This window comes from Pleurodeles waltl, chromosome 5, assembly GCF_031143425.1.
Source record: "Pleurodeles waltl isolate 20211129_DDA chromosome 5, aPleWal1.hap1.20221129, whole genome shotgun sequence".
NCBI lineage: Eukaryota > Metazoa > Chordata > Amphibia > Caudata > Salamandridae > Pleurodeles > Pleurodeles waltl.
In genome coordinates, this window is record NC_090444.1 from 1,857,446,737 (window position 1) to 1,857,464,899 (window position 18,163).

General features: G+C 48.7%; 1 protein-coding gene across 1 annotated transcript in view; it reads right to left on the reverse strand.

Moving 5' to 3' along the window:
* LOC138296883 (solute carrier family 22 member 7-like) overlaps nt 1-18,163 on the reverse strand; it is a 223,699-nt gene that overhangs the window by 47,179 nt on the left and 158,357 nt on the right. Inside the window, exons 5-6 of the mRNA XM_069236376.1 lie at nt 17,099-17,267; nt 16,424-16,547 (exon numbers count right to left, since the gene is read on the reverse strand). Of these exons, the coding sequence (XP_069092477.1) occupies nt 16,424-16,547; nt 17,099-17,267 (293 nt within the window). The remainder of the gene's footprint in view (nt 1-16,423; nt 16,548-17,098; nt 17,268-18,163) is intronic.

Consider the following 18,163-nt stretch of genomic DNA (forward strand, 5'->3'; position numbering starts at 1 on the left):
CTTAAGTAACTTATAAGTCACCTATATGTCTAACCTTTACCTGGTAAAGGTTGGGTGCTAAGTTACTTAGTGTGTGGGCACCGTGGCACTAGCCAAGGTGCCCCCATATGGTTCAGGGCAAATTCCCCGGACTTTGTGAGTGCGGGGACACCATTACACGTGTGCACTATACATAGGTCACTACCTATGTATAGCTTCACAATGGTAACTCAGAATATGGCCATGTAACATGTCTATGATCATGGAATTGCCCCTTCTACGCCATCCTGGCATTGTTGGCACAATCCCATGATCCCACGGGTCTCTAGCACAGACCCGGGTACTGCCAAACTGCCTTTTCAGGGGTTTCACTGCAGCTGCTGCTGCTGCCAACCCCTCAGACAGGTTTCTGCCCTCCTGGGGTCCAGCCAGGCTTGGCCCAGGAAGGCAGAACAAAGGACTTCCTCAGAGAGAGGGTGTTACACCCTCTCCCTTTGGAAAAAGGTGTTAAGGCAGGGGAGGAGTAGCCTCCCCCAGCCTCTGGAAATGCTTTCATGGGCACAGATGGTGCCCATTTCTGCATAAGCCAGTCTACACCGGTTCAGGGACCCCTCAGCCCTGCTCTGGCGCGAAACTGGACAAAGGAAAGGGGAGTGACCACTCCCCTGACCTGCACCTCCCCTGGGAGGTGCCCAGAGCTCCTCCAGTGTGCTCCAGACCTCTGCCATCTTGGAAACAGATGTGCTGCTGGCACACTGGACTGCTCTGAGTGGCCAGGGCCAGCAGGTGATGTCAGAGACTCCTTCTGATAGGCTCCTTCAGGTGTTGCTAGCCTATCCTCTCTCCTAAGTAGCCAAACCCTCTTTTCTGGCTATTTAGGGTCTCTGCTTTGGGGAATTCCTTAGATAACGAATGCAAGAGCTCATCAAAGTTCCTCTGCATCTCTCTCTTCACCTTCTGCCAAGGAATCGACTGCTGACCGCGCTGGAAGCCTGCAAAACTGCAACAAAGTAGCAAAGACGACTACTGCGACCTTGTAACGCTGATACTGCCGCCTTCTCGACTGTTTTCCTGGTGGTGCATGCTGTGGGGGTAGTCTGCCTCCTCTCTGCACTAGAAGCTCCGAAGAAATCTCCCGTGGGTCAACAGAATCTTCCCCCTGCAACCGCAGGCACCAAAGAACTGCATCACCGGTCCTCTGGGTCTCCTCTCAGCACAACGAGCGAGGTCCCTTGAACTCAGCAATTCTGTCCAAGTGACTCCCACAGTCCAGTGACTCTTCAGTCCAAGTTTGGTGGAGGTAAGTCCTTGCCTCCCCACGCCAGACTGCATTGCTGAGAACTGCGTCTTTTGCAGCTACTCCGGCTCCTGTGCACTTTTCCAGGATTTCCTTTGTGCACAGCCAAGCCTGGGTCCACAGCACTCTAACCTGCATTGCACGACCTCCTGAGTTGTCCTCCGGCGGCGTGGGACTCTCTTGTGCAACTTCGGGTGAGCACCGTTTCACTCCACTTTGTAGTGCCTGTTCTGGCACTTCTCTGGGTGCTGCCTGCTTCTGAGAGGGCTTCTTTTCTTGCTAGGCACCCCTTCTGTCCCCTCACGCAATTGGTGACATCCTGGTCCCTCCTGGGCCACAGCAGCATCCAAAAATCTTAACTGCAAGCTTTGCAGCTAGCAAGGTTTGTTTACGGTCTTTCTGCAGGAAAATACTTCTGCACGACTCTTCACGATGTGGGACATCCATCCCCCAAAGGGGAAGTTTCTAGCCCTTGTCGTTCTTGCAGAATCCTCAGCTTCTACTGTCCAGTAGCAGCTTCTTTGCACCCACAGCTGGCATTTCCTGGGCATCTGCCCACTCTCGACTTGATCGTGACTTTTGGACTTGGTCCCCTTGTTCCACAGGTACTCTAGTCTGGAAATCCATCGTTGTTGCATTGCTGGTGGTACTCACTGAGATACTTTGGCATATTGTCATAAAAATAAAGTACTTTTATTTTTAGTATATCTGTGTATTGTGTTTTCTTATGATATTGTGCAAGTGGCACTAGTGGTACTGTAGGAGCTTCACTCGTCTCCTAGTTCAGCCTAAGCTGCTCTGCTAAGCTACCTTTTCTATCAGCCTAAGCTGCTAGACACCCCTATACACTAATAAGGGGTACCTGGGCCTGGTGCAAGGTGTAAGTACCCCTAGGTACTCACTACAAGCCAGTCCAGCCTCCTACATTGGTTGTGCAGCAGTGGGAAAAGTACTTTGGAACTACTTACCACTTTGTCATATTGTACTTTTCATAAGAGAAAAATATACAAAACAAGTTCAGTGTATGTACACCTAACCAAAAAGTTTTGCTTTTCTCCTTTCACTTCTTTGCTAAGTGCTGAAAAGTACCTCTAAACTTTCTAAAAAGTTCTTTAAAAGTTTTTAAAGTTTTTTTTTCTGTCCTTTTAAAAGTTCTGAAAACTTTTTCTCACTTTTTCTCTCCCTTAAACACTTTCTAAAATGTCTGGCACAGGCCAAACTGTTGATCTGTCCAAACTTGCTTATGATCACCTTAGCTGGAAAGGAGCAAGGAGTCTCTGCATAGAAAGAGGTTTAGGTGTAGGGAAGAATCCCTCTAGAGAACTGTTGGTTAATATGCTTGTTGAACAGGATAAGGCCAGAGGTGGCACTTCTGTTGAAAAATTAGCTGATGGTTCCCAATCTGACCCTGGGGCACCCCTAGCAAAAGATTTAGAAGGGAAACTTCCTAGCCTCCCCATTAGCAGACCACCTAGCATAGCTGGTACTGATGTAGAGTCACATCACAGGAATAGTGTTGCCTCACATCACAGTAAGAGTATTCCTTCTCATCATAGTAGAAGTGCTGTTTCTGTTAGCCAGGCTGTTAGAGTGCCATCTGTTAGGGACAGGTCTCCTTCTGTACATTCTCACCATACTTCTGTTTCAAGGCATGCCCCACCCACCCACCCTGATGACAGAGTGTTAGAAAGTGAGCTCAATAGATTGAGAGTGGAAGAATCCAGGCTAAAGCTCAAGAAGCAACATCTGGATTTAGATAGGCAGTCCTTAGAGATAGAAAGAGAAAGACAGAAAATTGGGTTAGAAACCCATGGTGGCAGCAGCAGTATTCCCCATAGTCATCCTGCAAGAGTGCATGATTCAAGGAATCTGCACAAGATAGTTCCCCCTTATAAGGAGGGGGATGACATTAACAAGTGGTTTGCTGCACTTGAGAGGGCCTGTGTTGTACAGGATGTCCCTCAAAGGCAGTGGGCTGCTATCCTATGGCTATCATTTAGTGGAAAGGGTAGGGATAGGCTCCTTACTGCGAAAGAAAGTGATGCCAATAATTTTGCAGTTCTTAAGAATGCACTCCTGGATGGTTATGGCTTAACCACTGAACAGTACAGGATGAAGTTCAGAGAAACCAAAAAGGAGTCTTCACAAGACTGGGTAGACTTTGTTGACCATTCAGTGAAGGCCTTGGAGGGGTGGTTACATGGCAGTAAAGTTACTGATTATGAAAGCCTGTATAACTTAATCCTGAGAGAGCATATTCTTAATAATTGTGTGTCTGATTTGTTGCACCAGTACCTGGTGGACTCTGATCTGACCTCTCCACAAGAATTGGGAAAGAAGGCAGACAAATGGGTCAGAACAAGGATGAACAGAAAAGTTCATACAGGGGGTGACAAAGATGGCAAGAATAAGGATGTTAAGTCTTCTGACAAGGGTGGGGACAAATTTAAAAATGAGTCTTCATCAGGCCCACAAAAACACTCTGGTGGGGGTGGTGGGCCCAAATCCTCTTCAAATCAAAACAAAGAAAAGAAACCATGGTGCTATTTATGTAAAATAAAAGGCCATTGGACAACAGATCCCAGTTGTCCAAAGAAAAGCACCAAGCCTCCTACCACTACAACCCCTGCTGCTACACCTAGTGCCTCTAGTAATAGCAGTGGTGGTGGGAGCAAACCTACTAATAGCCAATCCAAGGGAGTAGCTGGGCTCACTTTGGTAACTTATTTGGGGTTGGTCTGATTAGGCTGTGTTAGTCTCTGAGGGGGCTATTGATTTAGCCACCTTGGTTGCTTGTCCCCTTAACATGGATAAGTACAAGCAACTACCCCTAATAAATGGTGTTGAGGTTCAGGCCTACAGGGACACAGGTGCCAGTGTTACAATGGTAATAGAGAAACTGGTCCACCCTGAACAACACATACTTGGACACCAGTACCAAGTAACCGATGCTCATAACAACACCCTTAGCCACCCCATGGCTGTTGTGAATCTCAACTGGGTGGGGTTACTGGCCCAAAGAAAGTTTTGGTTGCCTCAGATTTACCTGTAGACTGTCTATTAGGGAATGATTTAGAGACATCAGCTTGGGCAGAAGTGGAGTTGGAGGCTCATGCAGCAATGCTGGGCATTCCAGGGCATATTTGTGCTTTGACCAGGGCTCAGGCCAAAAAGCAAAAAGGACAGGGTGACTTGGATCCTGGAAGAATGGATCAATTGCTCCCTAAAGCTAGGGGTAGTAAAGGTAAAACACTACCTACTATCCCTCCCTCTACAGTGGATTCTAATTCTGAGGAAGAAGAATTTCCACCCTGTGCAGAACCTACACCAGAGGAGCTGGAAGCAGACACTGCTGAGCTTTTGGGTGAAGGGGGGCCTGCCAGGGAGGAGCTGAGTGTGGTACAGCAAACCTGTCCCACACTAGAGGGTCTAAGGCAGCAAGCTGTCAAACAAGCAAATGGGGATGTCAGTGACTCTCACAGAATTTACTGGGAGGACAACCTCTTGTACACTGAAGCAAGGGATCCAAAACCTGGAGCTGCCAGGAGATTGGTGATTCCTCAGGAGTACAGAAAGTTCCTCCTAACTCTAGCCCACGACATTCCCTTAGCTGGACATTTGGGGCAAATGAAAACTTGGGACAGGCTTGTTCCCTTGTTTCATTGGCCTAGAATGTCAGATGACACAAAGGAATTTTGTAAGTCCTGTGAAACCTGTCAAGCCAGTGGCAAGACAGGTGGCACTCCAAAGGCACCCCTTATTCCACTGCCTGTGGTTGGGGTTCCCTTTGAAATGGTAGGGGTTGACATAGTTGGCCCCCTTGACCCTCCTACTGCTTCAGGAAATAGGTTTATCTTGGTGGTAGTGGACCATGCCACCAGATATCCTGAAGCAATTCCTCTAAGGACCACTACAGCTCCTGCAGTGGCAAAGGCCCTCCTGGGAATCTTTTCCAGGGTGGGCTTCCCAAAAGAGGTGGTATCAGACAGTGGAAGCAATTTCATGTCTGCTTACTTAAAGGCCATGTGGAAGGAGTGTGGTGTTACATACCAGTTCACCACACCCTATCATCCACAAACAAATGGACTGGTGGAGAGATTTAACAAAATTCTCAAAGGCATGATTATGGGACTCCCTGAAAAACTCCGCAGGAGATGGGATATCCTGTTACCTTGCCTCTTTTTTGCTTACAGGGAGGTACCCCAGAAAGGAGTGGGCTTCACTCCTATGAACTCCTATTTGGACACCCTGTGAGAGGTCCTCTAACACTTGTTAAGGAGGTTTGGGAACAACCTTTAAAAGCTCCAAAGCAAGACATAGTGGACTATGTACTTGGCCTCAGATCAAGGATGGCTGAGTACATGAAAAAGGCCAGTAAAAACCTTCAGGCCAGCCAAGAGCTCCAAAATCAATGACCAGTCTACACCGGTTCAGGGACCCCTCAGCCCTGCTCTGGCGCGAAACTGGACAAAGGAAAGGGGAGTGACCACTCCCCTGACCTGCACCTCCCCTGGGAGGTGCCCAGAGCTCCTCCAGTGTGCTCCAGACCTCTGCCATATTGGAAACAGAGGTGCTGCTGGCACACTGGACTGCTCTGAGTGGCCAGGGCCAGCAGGTGACGTCAGAGACTCCTTCTGATAGGCCCCTTCAGGTGTTGCTAGCCTATCCTCTCTCCTAAGTAGCCAAACCCTCTTTTCTGGCTATTTAGGGTCTCTGCTTTGGGGAATTCCTTAGATAACGAATGCAAGAGCTCATCAGAGTTCCTCTGCATCTCTCTCTTCACCTTCTGCCAAGGAATCGACTGCTGACCACGCTGGAAGCCTGCAAAACTGCAACATAGTAGCAAAGACGACTACTGCAACCTTGTAACGCTGATCCTGCCGCCTTCTCGACTGTTTTCCTGGTGGTGCATGCTGTGGGGGTAGTCTGCCTCCTCTCTGCACTAGAAGCTCCGAAGAAATCTCCCGTGGGTCGACGGAATCTTCCCCCTGCAACCGCAGGCACCAAAGAACTGCATCACCGGTCCTCTGGGTCTCCTCTCAGCACAACGAGCGAGGTCCCTTGAACTCAGCAATTCTGTCCAAGTGACTCCCACAGTCCAGTGACTCTTCAGTCCAAGTTTGGTGGAGGTAAGTCCTTGCCTCCCCACGCCAGACTGCATTGCTGAGAACCGCGTCTTTTGCAGCTACTCCGGCTCCTGTGCACTTTTCCAGGATTTCCTTTGTGCACAGCCAAGCCTGGGTCCACAGCACTCTAACCTGCATTGCACGACCTCCTGAGTTGTCCTCCGGCGGCGTGGGACTCTCTTGTGCAACTTCGGGTGAGCACCGTTTCACTCCACTTTGTAGTGCCTGTTCCGGCACTTCTCTGGGAGCTGTCTGCTTCTGAGAGGACTTCTTTTCTTGCTAGGCACCCCTTCTGTCCCCTCACGCAATTGGTGACATCCTGGTCCCTCCTGGGCTACAGCAGCATCCAAAAACCTTAACCGCAAGATTTGCAGCTAGCAAGGCTTGTTTACGGTCTTTCCACAGGAAAACACTTCTGCACGACTCTTCACGACGTGGGACATCCATCCTCTAAAGGGGAAGTTTCTAGCCCTTGTCGTTCTTGCAGAATCCTCAGCTTCTACTGTTCAGTAGCAGCTTCTTTGCATCCACAGCTGCCATTTCCTGGGCATCTGACCACTCTCGACTTGATCGTGACTTTTGGACTTGGTCCCCTTGTTCCACAGGTACTCTAGTCTGGAAATCCATCGTTGTTGCATTGCTGGTGTTGGTCTTTCCTGCAGAATTCCCCTATCACAACTTCTGTGCTCTTTGTCAGGGGTTAACCGCGGCGCCTGCATTGACGATCAGGATATTGTAGTACTTCCGGACTACATATCCCATGACGTCTATCGCCGGAAGAGATCGCGTAAAACCACGCGCATCCAGGAAGCGTTGTGCGTTATTCGTTTCACAGATCAAGGTCGGATGGTCAACGAGGGCTCTTGTTGACGGCGTTCTCGAGGGTGGGTCTCGTTCGGCTTCCAGTGGATTACTTGCTTCTCTTTCGTTTCCCTCAAGTCTGGGATATTCCCGTTATCGTCGGGAGTCTCGAGTTGGTAAGCGGTGAGGCGATCTGGTGCCGGATTCCCTCGCCTTTTTTCCCACTATCCTATTCGACCAAGACACTGTTGATATCCGAGGCACGGCATTCCGGTACTTGAACTGTTCGATACCCAGGAACTGTTGTTTTCAGAGCTGGAGAACATTTTTATTCTGCTGTGACGCTGTGCTAATGTTTACTTTTACGGGGATGGAACTGCTGGGACATTTTTTGCTTTTTAGCACATGGGGTAGAAAGAATGGGTCATTTCTACCATTTGCGTGACTATGACAAGAGGCTCAGGCCCTCATTCCAACCGCGGCGGTCAATGACCGCCGGGTTGGTGGACCGCGGGAGCACCGCCGACAAGCCGGCGGTGCTCCAATGGGCATTCCGACCGCGGCGGTAAAGCCGCGGTCGGACCGGCAACACTGGCGGTCTCCCGCCAGTGTACCGCCGCCCATTGGAATCCTCCAAGGCGGCGCAGCTAGCTGCGCCGCCGAGGGGATTCCGACCCCCCCTACCGCCATCCAGTTCCCGGCGGTTCTCCCGCCGGGAACCGGATGGCGGTAGGGGGGGTCGCGGGCCCCTGGGGGCCCCTGCAGTGCCCATGCCAATGGCATGGGCACTGCAGGGGCCCCCGTAAGAGGGCCCCTAAATGTATTTCACTGTCTGCTGCGCAGACAGTGAAATACGCGACGGGTGCAACTGCACCCGTCGCACAGCTTCCACTCCGCCGGCTCGATTCCGAGCCGGCTTCATCGTGGAAGCCTCTTTCCCGCTGGGCTGACGGGCGGCCTGAAAACGGCCGCCCGCCAGCCCAGCGGGAAAGTCAGAATTACCGCCGCGGTCTTTCGACCGCGGAACGGTATTCTGGCGGCTCCCGCCGGCCGCGCGGTGACCGCGGCGGGCGGGAGTCGGAATGACCCCCTCAGTGTCTTAACTGAGTTATTGAAAGGAGCCCGAGTTGGGTTTTTCCGTTAGTCTTTTTCTTCTCTCTCTTCGTTATGTTTCCTCACTATTTTTTGTCTATCTTGTACAAGAGTGGGTGTTGAACAACCCATAGGAGATTATCTGTGTTCATCGTTGGCCTGTGGTATCCATCTATGATTCAGATGGAGCATAGACAGGCGTGGGACTAATCCTGCCCTCAGGAGATATTGGCAGGTACGGTCGTTGGTGCTTTAGCGAGACATTGCGAGAATAGATAGGCTAATGTGATATTAACGCTGTGTATTCTTCTCATTACAGATATCCCTTCCATGCTGTTCCTTCCCCTTCCTTCCCTCACCTGATTACTCCAATGCACTGTGGTTTTTATCGGTGACTTGGTGGTGTCAGGAGGCGGACTCCCATTTGCATCGCACCGAGTCTGAGGAGCATCTACAACGTGACAGAATAACGCACCCACGAATAACGCTCCTCCCGCTCGGTGTGTTGCAAAGATCGCATCTATGGATGATGTATTACAGGCGTTAGCAGTAGTACAACAAGAGTTGGCTAATTCTAGGGCTGAGGCAGCGGCTTTAAAAGAAAGGGTAGAAAAGCTTACTAGAAATCCCTTGAACGTCTCAGCATCCACACCACAGGTAACCGTGAATGTCTCCCCTCCTATCCCTTTAGCCAGCCCAGAACGGTTTTCGGGGGACCCCAAGAAAATTCAGGCCTTTTTGACTCAGTTGTCTCTACATTTCTCTTGTAAACCCGCGTCCTTTCCCTCTAACCTTTCCAGGGTAGCTTTCGCTATTTCTTATCTCTCTGGAGACGCAGCTAATTGGGCCGTGCCATTAGTCAGGAACGATGACCCCTTGTTAACAGATTGGAATGCCTTTCGGACTGCCTTCGAGAGGGTGTTTGATCATAGAACAACCACTTTTAGTGCTGATAGGGAATTACTGGAGCTGAGACAGGGGAGGTCTGATCTGGTCACTTATCTTACGACCTTCAATAGACTAGTGGCGGAATCCGGGTGGCCAGAGGAAATGAGAATGTCTCTCTATTATCAAGGCTTACGAGATGAAATGAAGGATATACTCGCTCAAATAGATCCGCAGCCTTCCACTTGTACAGACCTTGTAAATCTTACCCTGAGACTGAACCACAGATTAGCAGAAAGAGGGGTAGAGCGTAGAGCGGGTGATAGGCGACCTGGCATTCTAGAAAGGGAGGTGCGATCTGCTTCTACTCCCAATGAGATAGGTGGGGAGCCTATGGACGTGGGAGCCGTTCGGGCACCCTTGTCGAAATCTGAGAAGGAGAGTAGGAGGGTACAGGGGTTGTGCATGTATTGCGGCAGGAAGGGTCAATATGTAAGAGAGTGTCCCCTCAAACCAAAAAAAAAGATTCTCCTACTCCCCCACTCAAAAGGTGGCGGTTATGTCAGGAAAGACATCTGAGAAAGAGGTCCTGCCCTTTACAGAACCCCAACAGGTGCTACGGTTAACTTCCTTAACCTTTTTTCCACAGGAAGAAAGGGCGTCCCACCTTTTGTTTTCAGTAGAGTTGGTGACCAAAGAACGAAAGCATCCAGTATGGGCGATGATAGACTCCGGAGCCACGGGAAATTTCATAGATGCAGGGGTGGTTAGGAGATTGGGACTTCCTAGCATTCAGAGAAAGGACCCCGAAACAGTATTGGCGGTTGATGGTACTCCGCTGAAATCTGGGCCCCTCACAGAACATACGGAGGACATTGGTTTGATCTTCAATGGGGTATCTCCGGAACATAAAGAAAGAATCAGGCTGAATATAATAGAGGCGCCTCAGTACGAAATTATTTTGGGAATGCCTTGGTTAAGAAAACACAATCCTTTTATCGATTGGCAAACCAAGACGGTTAGTTTTCAGTCCTCGATGTGTGAGAATAGCTGCTTCTTGTACGACGATCCCCCCACGGTAGCGTTGGCTCAAGGGTTACAGTTGGCCACAGTGGTGGAGAAAACAGTGATATTGCCCTCTGTTTATGTCAAGTTCAAGGATGTGTTCGACGAGGGTCGGGCTGAGACACTGCCACCAAATCGTATGTATGATTGCAAGATAGATCTGATCCCTGGAGCTCTCCTTCCTTCTTGTAGGGTTTATGCTCTATCAGACCTAGAAACCAAGCATTTGAGAAAATACTTGGATCACTTCCTAGAGATTGGGTTCATTAGACCGTCTTGTTCTCCGGCAGCCTCTCCACTCTTTTTCATAGCTAAAGCTAATAAAGAGTTGAGAACCTGCATCGATTATCGAATGCTGAACAAGAATACGGTACGGAATAGATACCCTCTTCCTCTCATACCAGTGTTACTGGACCAGGTGAAAGAGGCGGTAATCTATACAAGGTTGGACCTGAAAGGAGCTTACCATCTGGTCAGAATCCGCGAAGGGGACGAGTGGAAAACGGCGTTCAAAACCCGTTATGGCCTGTTTGAATACTTGGTAATGCCGTTCGGGTTGTGTAACGCCCCGGCGGCATTCCAGTATTTCCTGAACGATGTTCTCAAGGAATACATAGACCATTTCGTAATCGTTTACATAGATGACATTTTGGTGTATTCCACATCCCTGGAGCGCCACTTTGACCATGTTTCTTTAGTACTCCAAGTATTGCGACAGCATAGCCTTTTTTGCAAACTGAGCAAATGTGAGTTCCATGTCCAGAAGGTTGAGTTCTTGGGGGTGGATTTAAGCCCCAAGGGGTTTTGCATGTCGACAAGAAAAATACAGGCTGTTCAGGAGTGGCCAGTACCCACTAGTATGAGAGACGTGCAATGCTTCCTTGGGTTTTCTAATTACTACAGAAGATTCATCTCTCATTTTTCCCACATTGTGTCACTTATAACAAGGTTGCTAAGAAAGGGTGTGTCTTTTGTTTGGTCAGAGGAGGCAGAGGAGGCTTTTTGCTTTTTAAAACAGGCCTTCTGCTCCGCACCTATACTTCAACATCCACAGCCAGATGCACCTTTCATCGTTGAGGCAGATGCCTCTGACATAGCGATTGGTGCAGTGTTATCTCAACGAAACAAAACCACCGGACAGCTTCATCCTGTTGCGTTCTTATCCAGAAAGCTATCTGCTGCGGAACTTAACTATACGGTGGCAGAAAAGGAACTGCTAGCCATCAAAAAGGCATTTCAGGAATGGCGACACTACCTTTGGGGAGCTCAACACCCGGTCACGGTGTATACGGATCACCGCAATCTGCAGTATATGAAGGAGGCAAGACAACTTACCCAGCGGCAAATGAGGTGGATGTTGTTTTTTTCGGAATATGAGTTTGTGGTGACCTTCCGTCCTGGGGTTGACAATCGCAAGGCAGATTCACTGTCCCGACAAGAGGACGTGAGAACCAGAGTTTCAAGACCCGAGGAAGCAATCCTCAAACCCGAAAGAGTGATTTGAGCCCTTCATATCTCCCATTTCCTAGAAAAAATTTCTAAGCATAAGTCTGCTGCTCAGTGGAAGAAATGGGCAGAACTAAGTCAGGACCGTACCCTTAAGCATGGAATACCGTTGCAAGGTAATCGTTTGTATTTGCCAACACAAGAACTCCGAGTGCAAGCCTTCAATTGGTGTCATGATGCGGTAACGGCTGGTCATCCTGGTTACACCAAAACTGCGCAAATTGTTCAACGACATTTCAGGTGGGAAGGTTGGGCTAAAGACGTTGCGGCCTGGGTGGCTCGGTGTGAGATATGTGCACGAGCCAAGGGAGAAAACGCGAAGAGCCAGGGCAAACTGATGCCTTTGCCCACTCCGGATAGGCCATGGCAAACCATTAGCGTGGATTTTGTGGTGGGATTACCAATGGACCAGGGGTACAACGCTATCATGGTGGTAATCGACAGTCTTACCAAAATGGGTCATTTTCTCCCTTGTAAAAACCTGCCTACAGCAAGTCAAACCGCCCACCTACTTTTGTCTCAAGTGGTGCGGTTACACGGTCTACCGAGAACCATTATCTCGGACAGAGACCCCCAGTTTGTCGCTAGGTTTTGGTGCATGTGGTATAAGGTTCTGCGTATTGAATCCGCCATGTCCACCAGCTTCCACCCGCAAACCGATGGCCAGACGGAGCGCCTTAACCAAACTCTGAAGAAATATCTGAGGTGCTATGCAAAGGACGCTCAAGAATCCTGGGTTTCGTTGCTATGGTTGGCCGAACTTTCATACAACAATGCTTGGCATAGCTCGATAAGGGAGTCTACTTTTCGTGCTAACACGGGTTTCCACGCAGAGATGTTGCCCATAACCATACCTAGGGATGTCACGGATAAACCTACGGTTCATGCTGTGATTAAGAATCTCCAATCCGTGCAAAAGAAGATACGACTCAATCTGGAGACGGCCAAAGAACAGTATAAGAAATGGGGTGATGAACATCGGCGTGAGGGACCGGCATATCAGCCAAGCGATAGAGTGTGGCTTTCCACCAAGTATATACGCTTCAAGATGCGTAGCGTCTTTCATCCTCGTTACATTGGCACCTATGTGGTGTTACGCAAGATAAACCCTGTGGCTTATCGTCTCCATTTACCTGCTTCCTTACGGACCATCCGGTGTTTCATTGCAGCCTTTTGAAACCGGCCCTTTCAGCGACCAGGCAGGCGGTGCCTCCGGTGGTCAGAGATGGGCAGCTGGAATACGAGGTGCGCAGAGTGTTGGATTCCAAACGACGGGGGGGTAAGCTGTGGTATTTGGTTTCGTGGAAGGGGTACAATGCCGAGGATGATTCATGGGAGCCAGAACGCAATGTCCATGCCCCTAGGGCGGTGCAGCTGTTTCATGCCCGTCATCCCTCTAAGCCTGGTCCAAGGAGGCGCTTTGGAGGAGGGCGTACTGTCAGGGGTTAACCGCGGCGCCTGCATTGACGATCTGGATATTGTAGTACTTCCGGACTACATATCCCATGACGTCTATCGCCGGAAGAGATCGCGTAAAACCACGCGCATCCAGGAAGCGTTGTGCGTTATTCGTTTCACAGATCAAGGTCGGATGGTCAACGAGGGCTCTTGTTGACGGCGTTCTCGAGGGTGGGTCTCGTTCGGCTTCCAGTGGATTACTTGCTGCTCTTTCGTTTCCCTCAAGTCTGGGATATTCCCGTTATCGTCGGGAGTCTCGAGTTGGTAAGCGGTGAGGCGATCTGGTGCCGGATTCCCTCGCCTTTTTTCCCACTATCCTATTCGACCAAGACACTGTTGATATCCGAGGCACGGCATTCCGGTACTTGAACTGTTCGATACCCAGGAACTGTTGTTTTCAGAGCTGGAGAACATTTTTATTCTGCTGTGACGCTGTGCTAATGTTTACTTTTACGGGGATGGAACTGCTGGGACATTTTTTGCTTTTTAGCACATGGGGTAGAAAGAATGGGTCATTTCTACCATTTGCGTGACTATGACAAGAGGCTCAGTGTCTTAACTGAGTTATTGAAAGGAGCCCGAGTTGGGTTTTTCCGTTAGTCTTTTTCTTCTCTCTCTTCGTTTTGTTTCCTCACTATTTTTTGTCTATCTTGTCCAAGAGTGGGTGTTGAACAACCCATAGGAGATTATCTGTGTTCATCGTTGGCCTGTGGTATCCATCTATGATTCAGATGGAGCATAGACAGGCGTGGGACTAATCCTGCCCTCAGGAGATATTGGCAGGTACGGTCGTTGGTGCTTTAGCGAGACATTGCGAGAATAGATAGGCTAATGTGATATTAACGCTGTGTATTCTTCTCATTACAGATATCCCTTCCATGCTGTTCCTTCCCCTTCCTTCCCTCACCTGATTACTCCAATGCACTGTGGTTTTTATTGGTGACTTGGTGGTGTCAGGAGGCAGACTCCCATTTGCATCGCACCGAGTCTGAGGAGCATCTACAACGTGACACTCTTTGGGAAACTTTAGTGCACTTTGCACTCACTTTTCAGGGTCTTGGGGTGGGCTATTTTTCTAACCCTCACTGTTTTCTTACAGTCCCAGCGACCCTCTACAGGGTCACATAGGTTTGGGGTCCATTCGTGGTTCGCATTCCACTTTTGGAGTATATGGTTTGTGTTGCCCCTACCCCTATGTGCCCCCATTGCATCCTATTGTAACTATACATTGTTTGCACTGTTTTCTATTACTATACTGCATATTTTTGGTATTGTGTACATATATCTTGTGTATATTTGCTATCCTCATACTGAGGGTACTCACTGAGATACTTTGGCATATTGTCATAAAAATAAAGTACCTTTATTTTTAGTATATCTGTGTATTGTGTTTTCTTATGATATTGTGCAAGTGACACTAGTGGTACTGTAGGAGCTTCACTCGTCTCCTAGTTCAGCCTAAGCTGCTCTGCTAAGCTACCTTTTCTATCAGCCTAAGCTGCTAGACACCCCTATACACACTAATAAGGGATACCAGGGCCTGGTGCAAGGTGTAAGTACCCCTTGGTACTCACTACAAGCCAGTCCAGCCTCCTACACTGGGGAGACTGGGGGGGTCATTCCGACCCTGGCGGTTAAAGAGGCTGGCAGTGCTTCCCTGCCCATTCTAACCGCGGCGGTAAAGCCGCAGTCAGAAAACCGGGTCCGGCGGTTTCCCGCCGGATTTACCCCGGCTGGGCAAATCCGCCATGGCGGCACTGCAAGCAGCGCCGCCATGGGGATTCTGACCCCCTTACCGTCAGCCTGTTTCTGGCGGCTGTCACCGCCAGGAAGAGGCTGGCGGTAACGGGTGTCTAGGGGCCCCTGGGGGCCCCTGCACTGCCCATGCCACTGGCCTGGGCAGTGCAGGGGCCCCCTAACAGGGCCCCAGCCAGCTTTTCACTGTCTGCATAGCAGACAGTGAAAAGCGCGACGGGTGCAACTGCACCCGCCGCACACCTGCAACACCGCCGGCTCCATTCGGAGCCGGCTTCAGTGTTGCAGGCCTCCTTGCTGCTGGGCCGGCGGGCGCTACCTTGGGTAGTGCCCTCCGGCCCAGCGGGAAGGTCGGAATGCCACCAGCGGTCTTTTGACTGCAGAGCGGCCAAATGGCGGTTCCCGCCAGCCGGGCGGCGACCGCCGCCCGCCGCCCGCCGGGGTCAGAATGACCCCCTGGATCTGGAGTATTGTGGAGGCAGATAATCCATTGCCTTCTGCCACGGAACCTACCTTTTTGGCTATGGCTCCTCTGCTTCTGTGGGGACACTGGGCACAAACGTGGCCCTGTAGCTTCCCATCTCACTTAAAGCATGCAGCTTGAGTCTTTAGTGGCACCTGGTAGGGAGCCACCTCAGTATCCTGAGAGCTCTCTGCTTTGTAGTTAGAGTGTGAATATCCCAGTGTGGGACCACACACCCGAGAATCTCAACTACTTTTTTTCCTTATTGGGGGACCTGGAAGATGGTATTGACCTATGTGATTACGTAGCAGCGGATGTGATACATTTACAGACAGAGTTAGACTGTAACCCTAAAACCTCCATTAGCAAAAACATTACAAAGAGGCCTGGTATCAATATTAAACAGGTAGAATGAGGTATTGACCACTGTGGGACTCATCTACTGATTAGTGTGTTAGTCTAAGAAACCTTGTCTTTGTTCCTGCGAATACTAATACAGAGGAGCTATTATTCCAGTATGCAGCTTAAGGTGTTTTGCTTTTGATCTGCTTTCACATATGGATCTCATGGAGTCAACTTCTTGAGTCTAACACTGGAAACCAGAATCTGTAAGCAAAGCTTTCCAAAGTGTAATCCAATTGTGCATAGATTTTTGCTCTTTTATGCTTTGGGTCTACACAGTGTGATCTTTGTTCTTCAATAGTCTACTAAAGTCATGCTCAGAAGTGTATACACTGACTGTACAATGGCTATTAGTGGGGTTGGTGTGAATAGCACTGAGGGACATGCAGGGAATGCAATAGAGTAGATGTTTGACTAAAAGTAAATATTGTCTCATTCAACTCACTTGCAGCATCCTAAAGGTAACCTCAAGGACATGTGGCATTCATCCTCACAACAGAACTAAGACAAGTGGCAGGGATAAAAGCGAGAACCCTCAAAGTAACTGAAAGTTTCATGCATAAGCACTATAGTTCAGTGCTACACTCCTCTCACCTCTGTGTTTATATTGGAAGACAAGTGTGTGTGGCCATTCATTGAAGAGCATTTAACCAAGAGGGCATGAGCTTCCTTCACCTTGCCTTTGGTCAAAAGCCACCTCACAGACTCGGGAATCCACCTGTGGGAATAAAGGAAACTGAAGTAATAATGTGTGTGTGTGTGTCTGTGTGTACATATGTTAATACAGTTTTAGATCTTGCGAGAATGACAGTGTAGAAAAAAGATTAGCCCCCCTAGGGAGTTGTATTGATGTGAACAAAATGCTACAGAGATTGTGGAAAAAGTTAATCAGAAATTTGGGAGAGAGATAATATAGAAGGCACACCAATCATCAAGACGAGAACTCAAGGGATTGCTTGGTAGCTAACATTGACCACATTAAATTGATTGGCAGAGAGTGGATTTTGAGTATAGTATTCAGATTAGCAACATGTCAACGGCTTCACTGAAAGTAGACAGCAGGACAAAATTACACCACAAAGAGGTACAAGAGAACAGATTCAGTATTTGATCGCAGTGCATTACGAGGTCTTTGTCTGTGATTCCAATAGAGTGGATTCAACCTTTAATATGTTTCTACTCGAAGATTCATACCTGAGATCAAATTCCTGAGTATGCATGGCACCCAAAAAAGAAATATATTCTCTTGCTTTAGCCCTATTCACTCACCATATACTGATAATGCCCAAAACATAGGGGCTTGTTACAGCAATGAGAAGCCAGCGCCAGTCCCGTATCAGATACGCCACCAGAGGGAGAGACATAATCCCAGTGCTCCAGTACAAACTCGTCAGGCAGCCAGCTAAGGTGCGGTGCTTCGTATCCACCCACTCCAAACCTATGATAATAGAGAAACTGATCAGACATTGATTCTTGGTGGTCACCATTTGACTTAAGCTCCAAAAACTGTATCATATGTGTGGTTCAACTCTTGAGCTCTCCTGCCCACCCAGTTTTTTTTTAAGTTTACCTTTGCTGTAAGGAATTTGTTTATTCATTGCATCTCTTAGACCTCAATCGACCAAACTAGAGCTGCTAATCACAGCATGTAATAGGTGTGAAACTACAGTAACTGGAGAATTTGCTAGCGGTGGAACTGAAGACATACCTTATCATAACTAAACTTTGTCAGAAAAGACCTAAAGAAGGTCTTATTGGCCCATTGGGACTGGACAAAGTGTTAATTGTTCTTTGGTCAGCCATGGCCATGCAGCTATTTATCTATTTGTCTTTAATCTTATTTAGCACTTGACTTTAACCATCATGCTAACACTTTCTCCCACAACCCAGAGCACACACATCTCTCACTATAGGCAAGTAGAGAACAGAACTCCGATTTTTTAGTAAACCCTCTCATGACACAATAGCCCAATTTGTTGTTTTGAGTGTGTGATTTTTGGCAGAGTGAGACTTGAATTCTGCTTTAATTACTGTAAAAAGCAATAGATTTAAGATTTTCTGAAAAGAGGGCATTACCTGCAGGAAAACGTCTACCCATTTGTGATCCAGTAGGTTCTGTGCTTCGTAGGGCCAGACCTTGAAAACCTTGTAACTGGAGTCATCTTGATCAAGTCATCATTTAGTCATGACAATTACCTCTGGTTATGGGAGGAGTCACGGCTGTGGTGTTTGTACTTCTTGGCCAAAGGGAGATTAACCAAAGATATAAATTATGCTGCTTCATCATGACGGTGTCAGATATCTTCCTTTAGTTAGATAAGGTTTTTGCTAGAT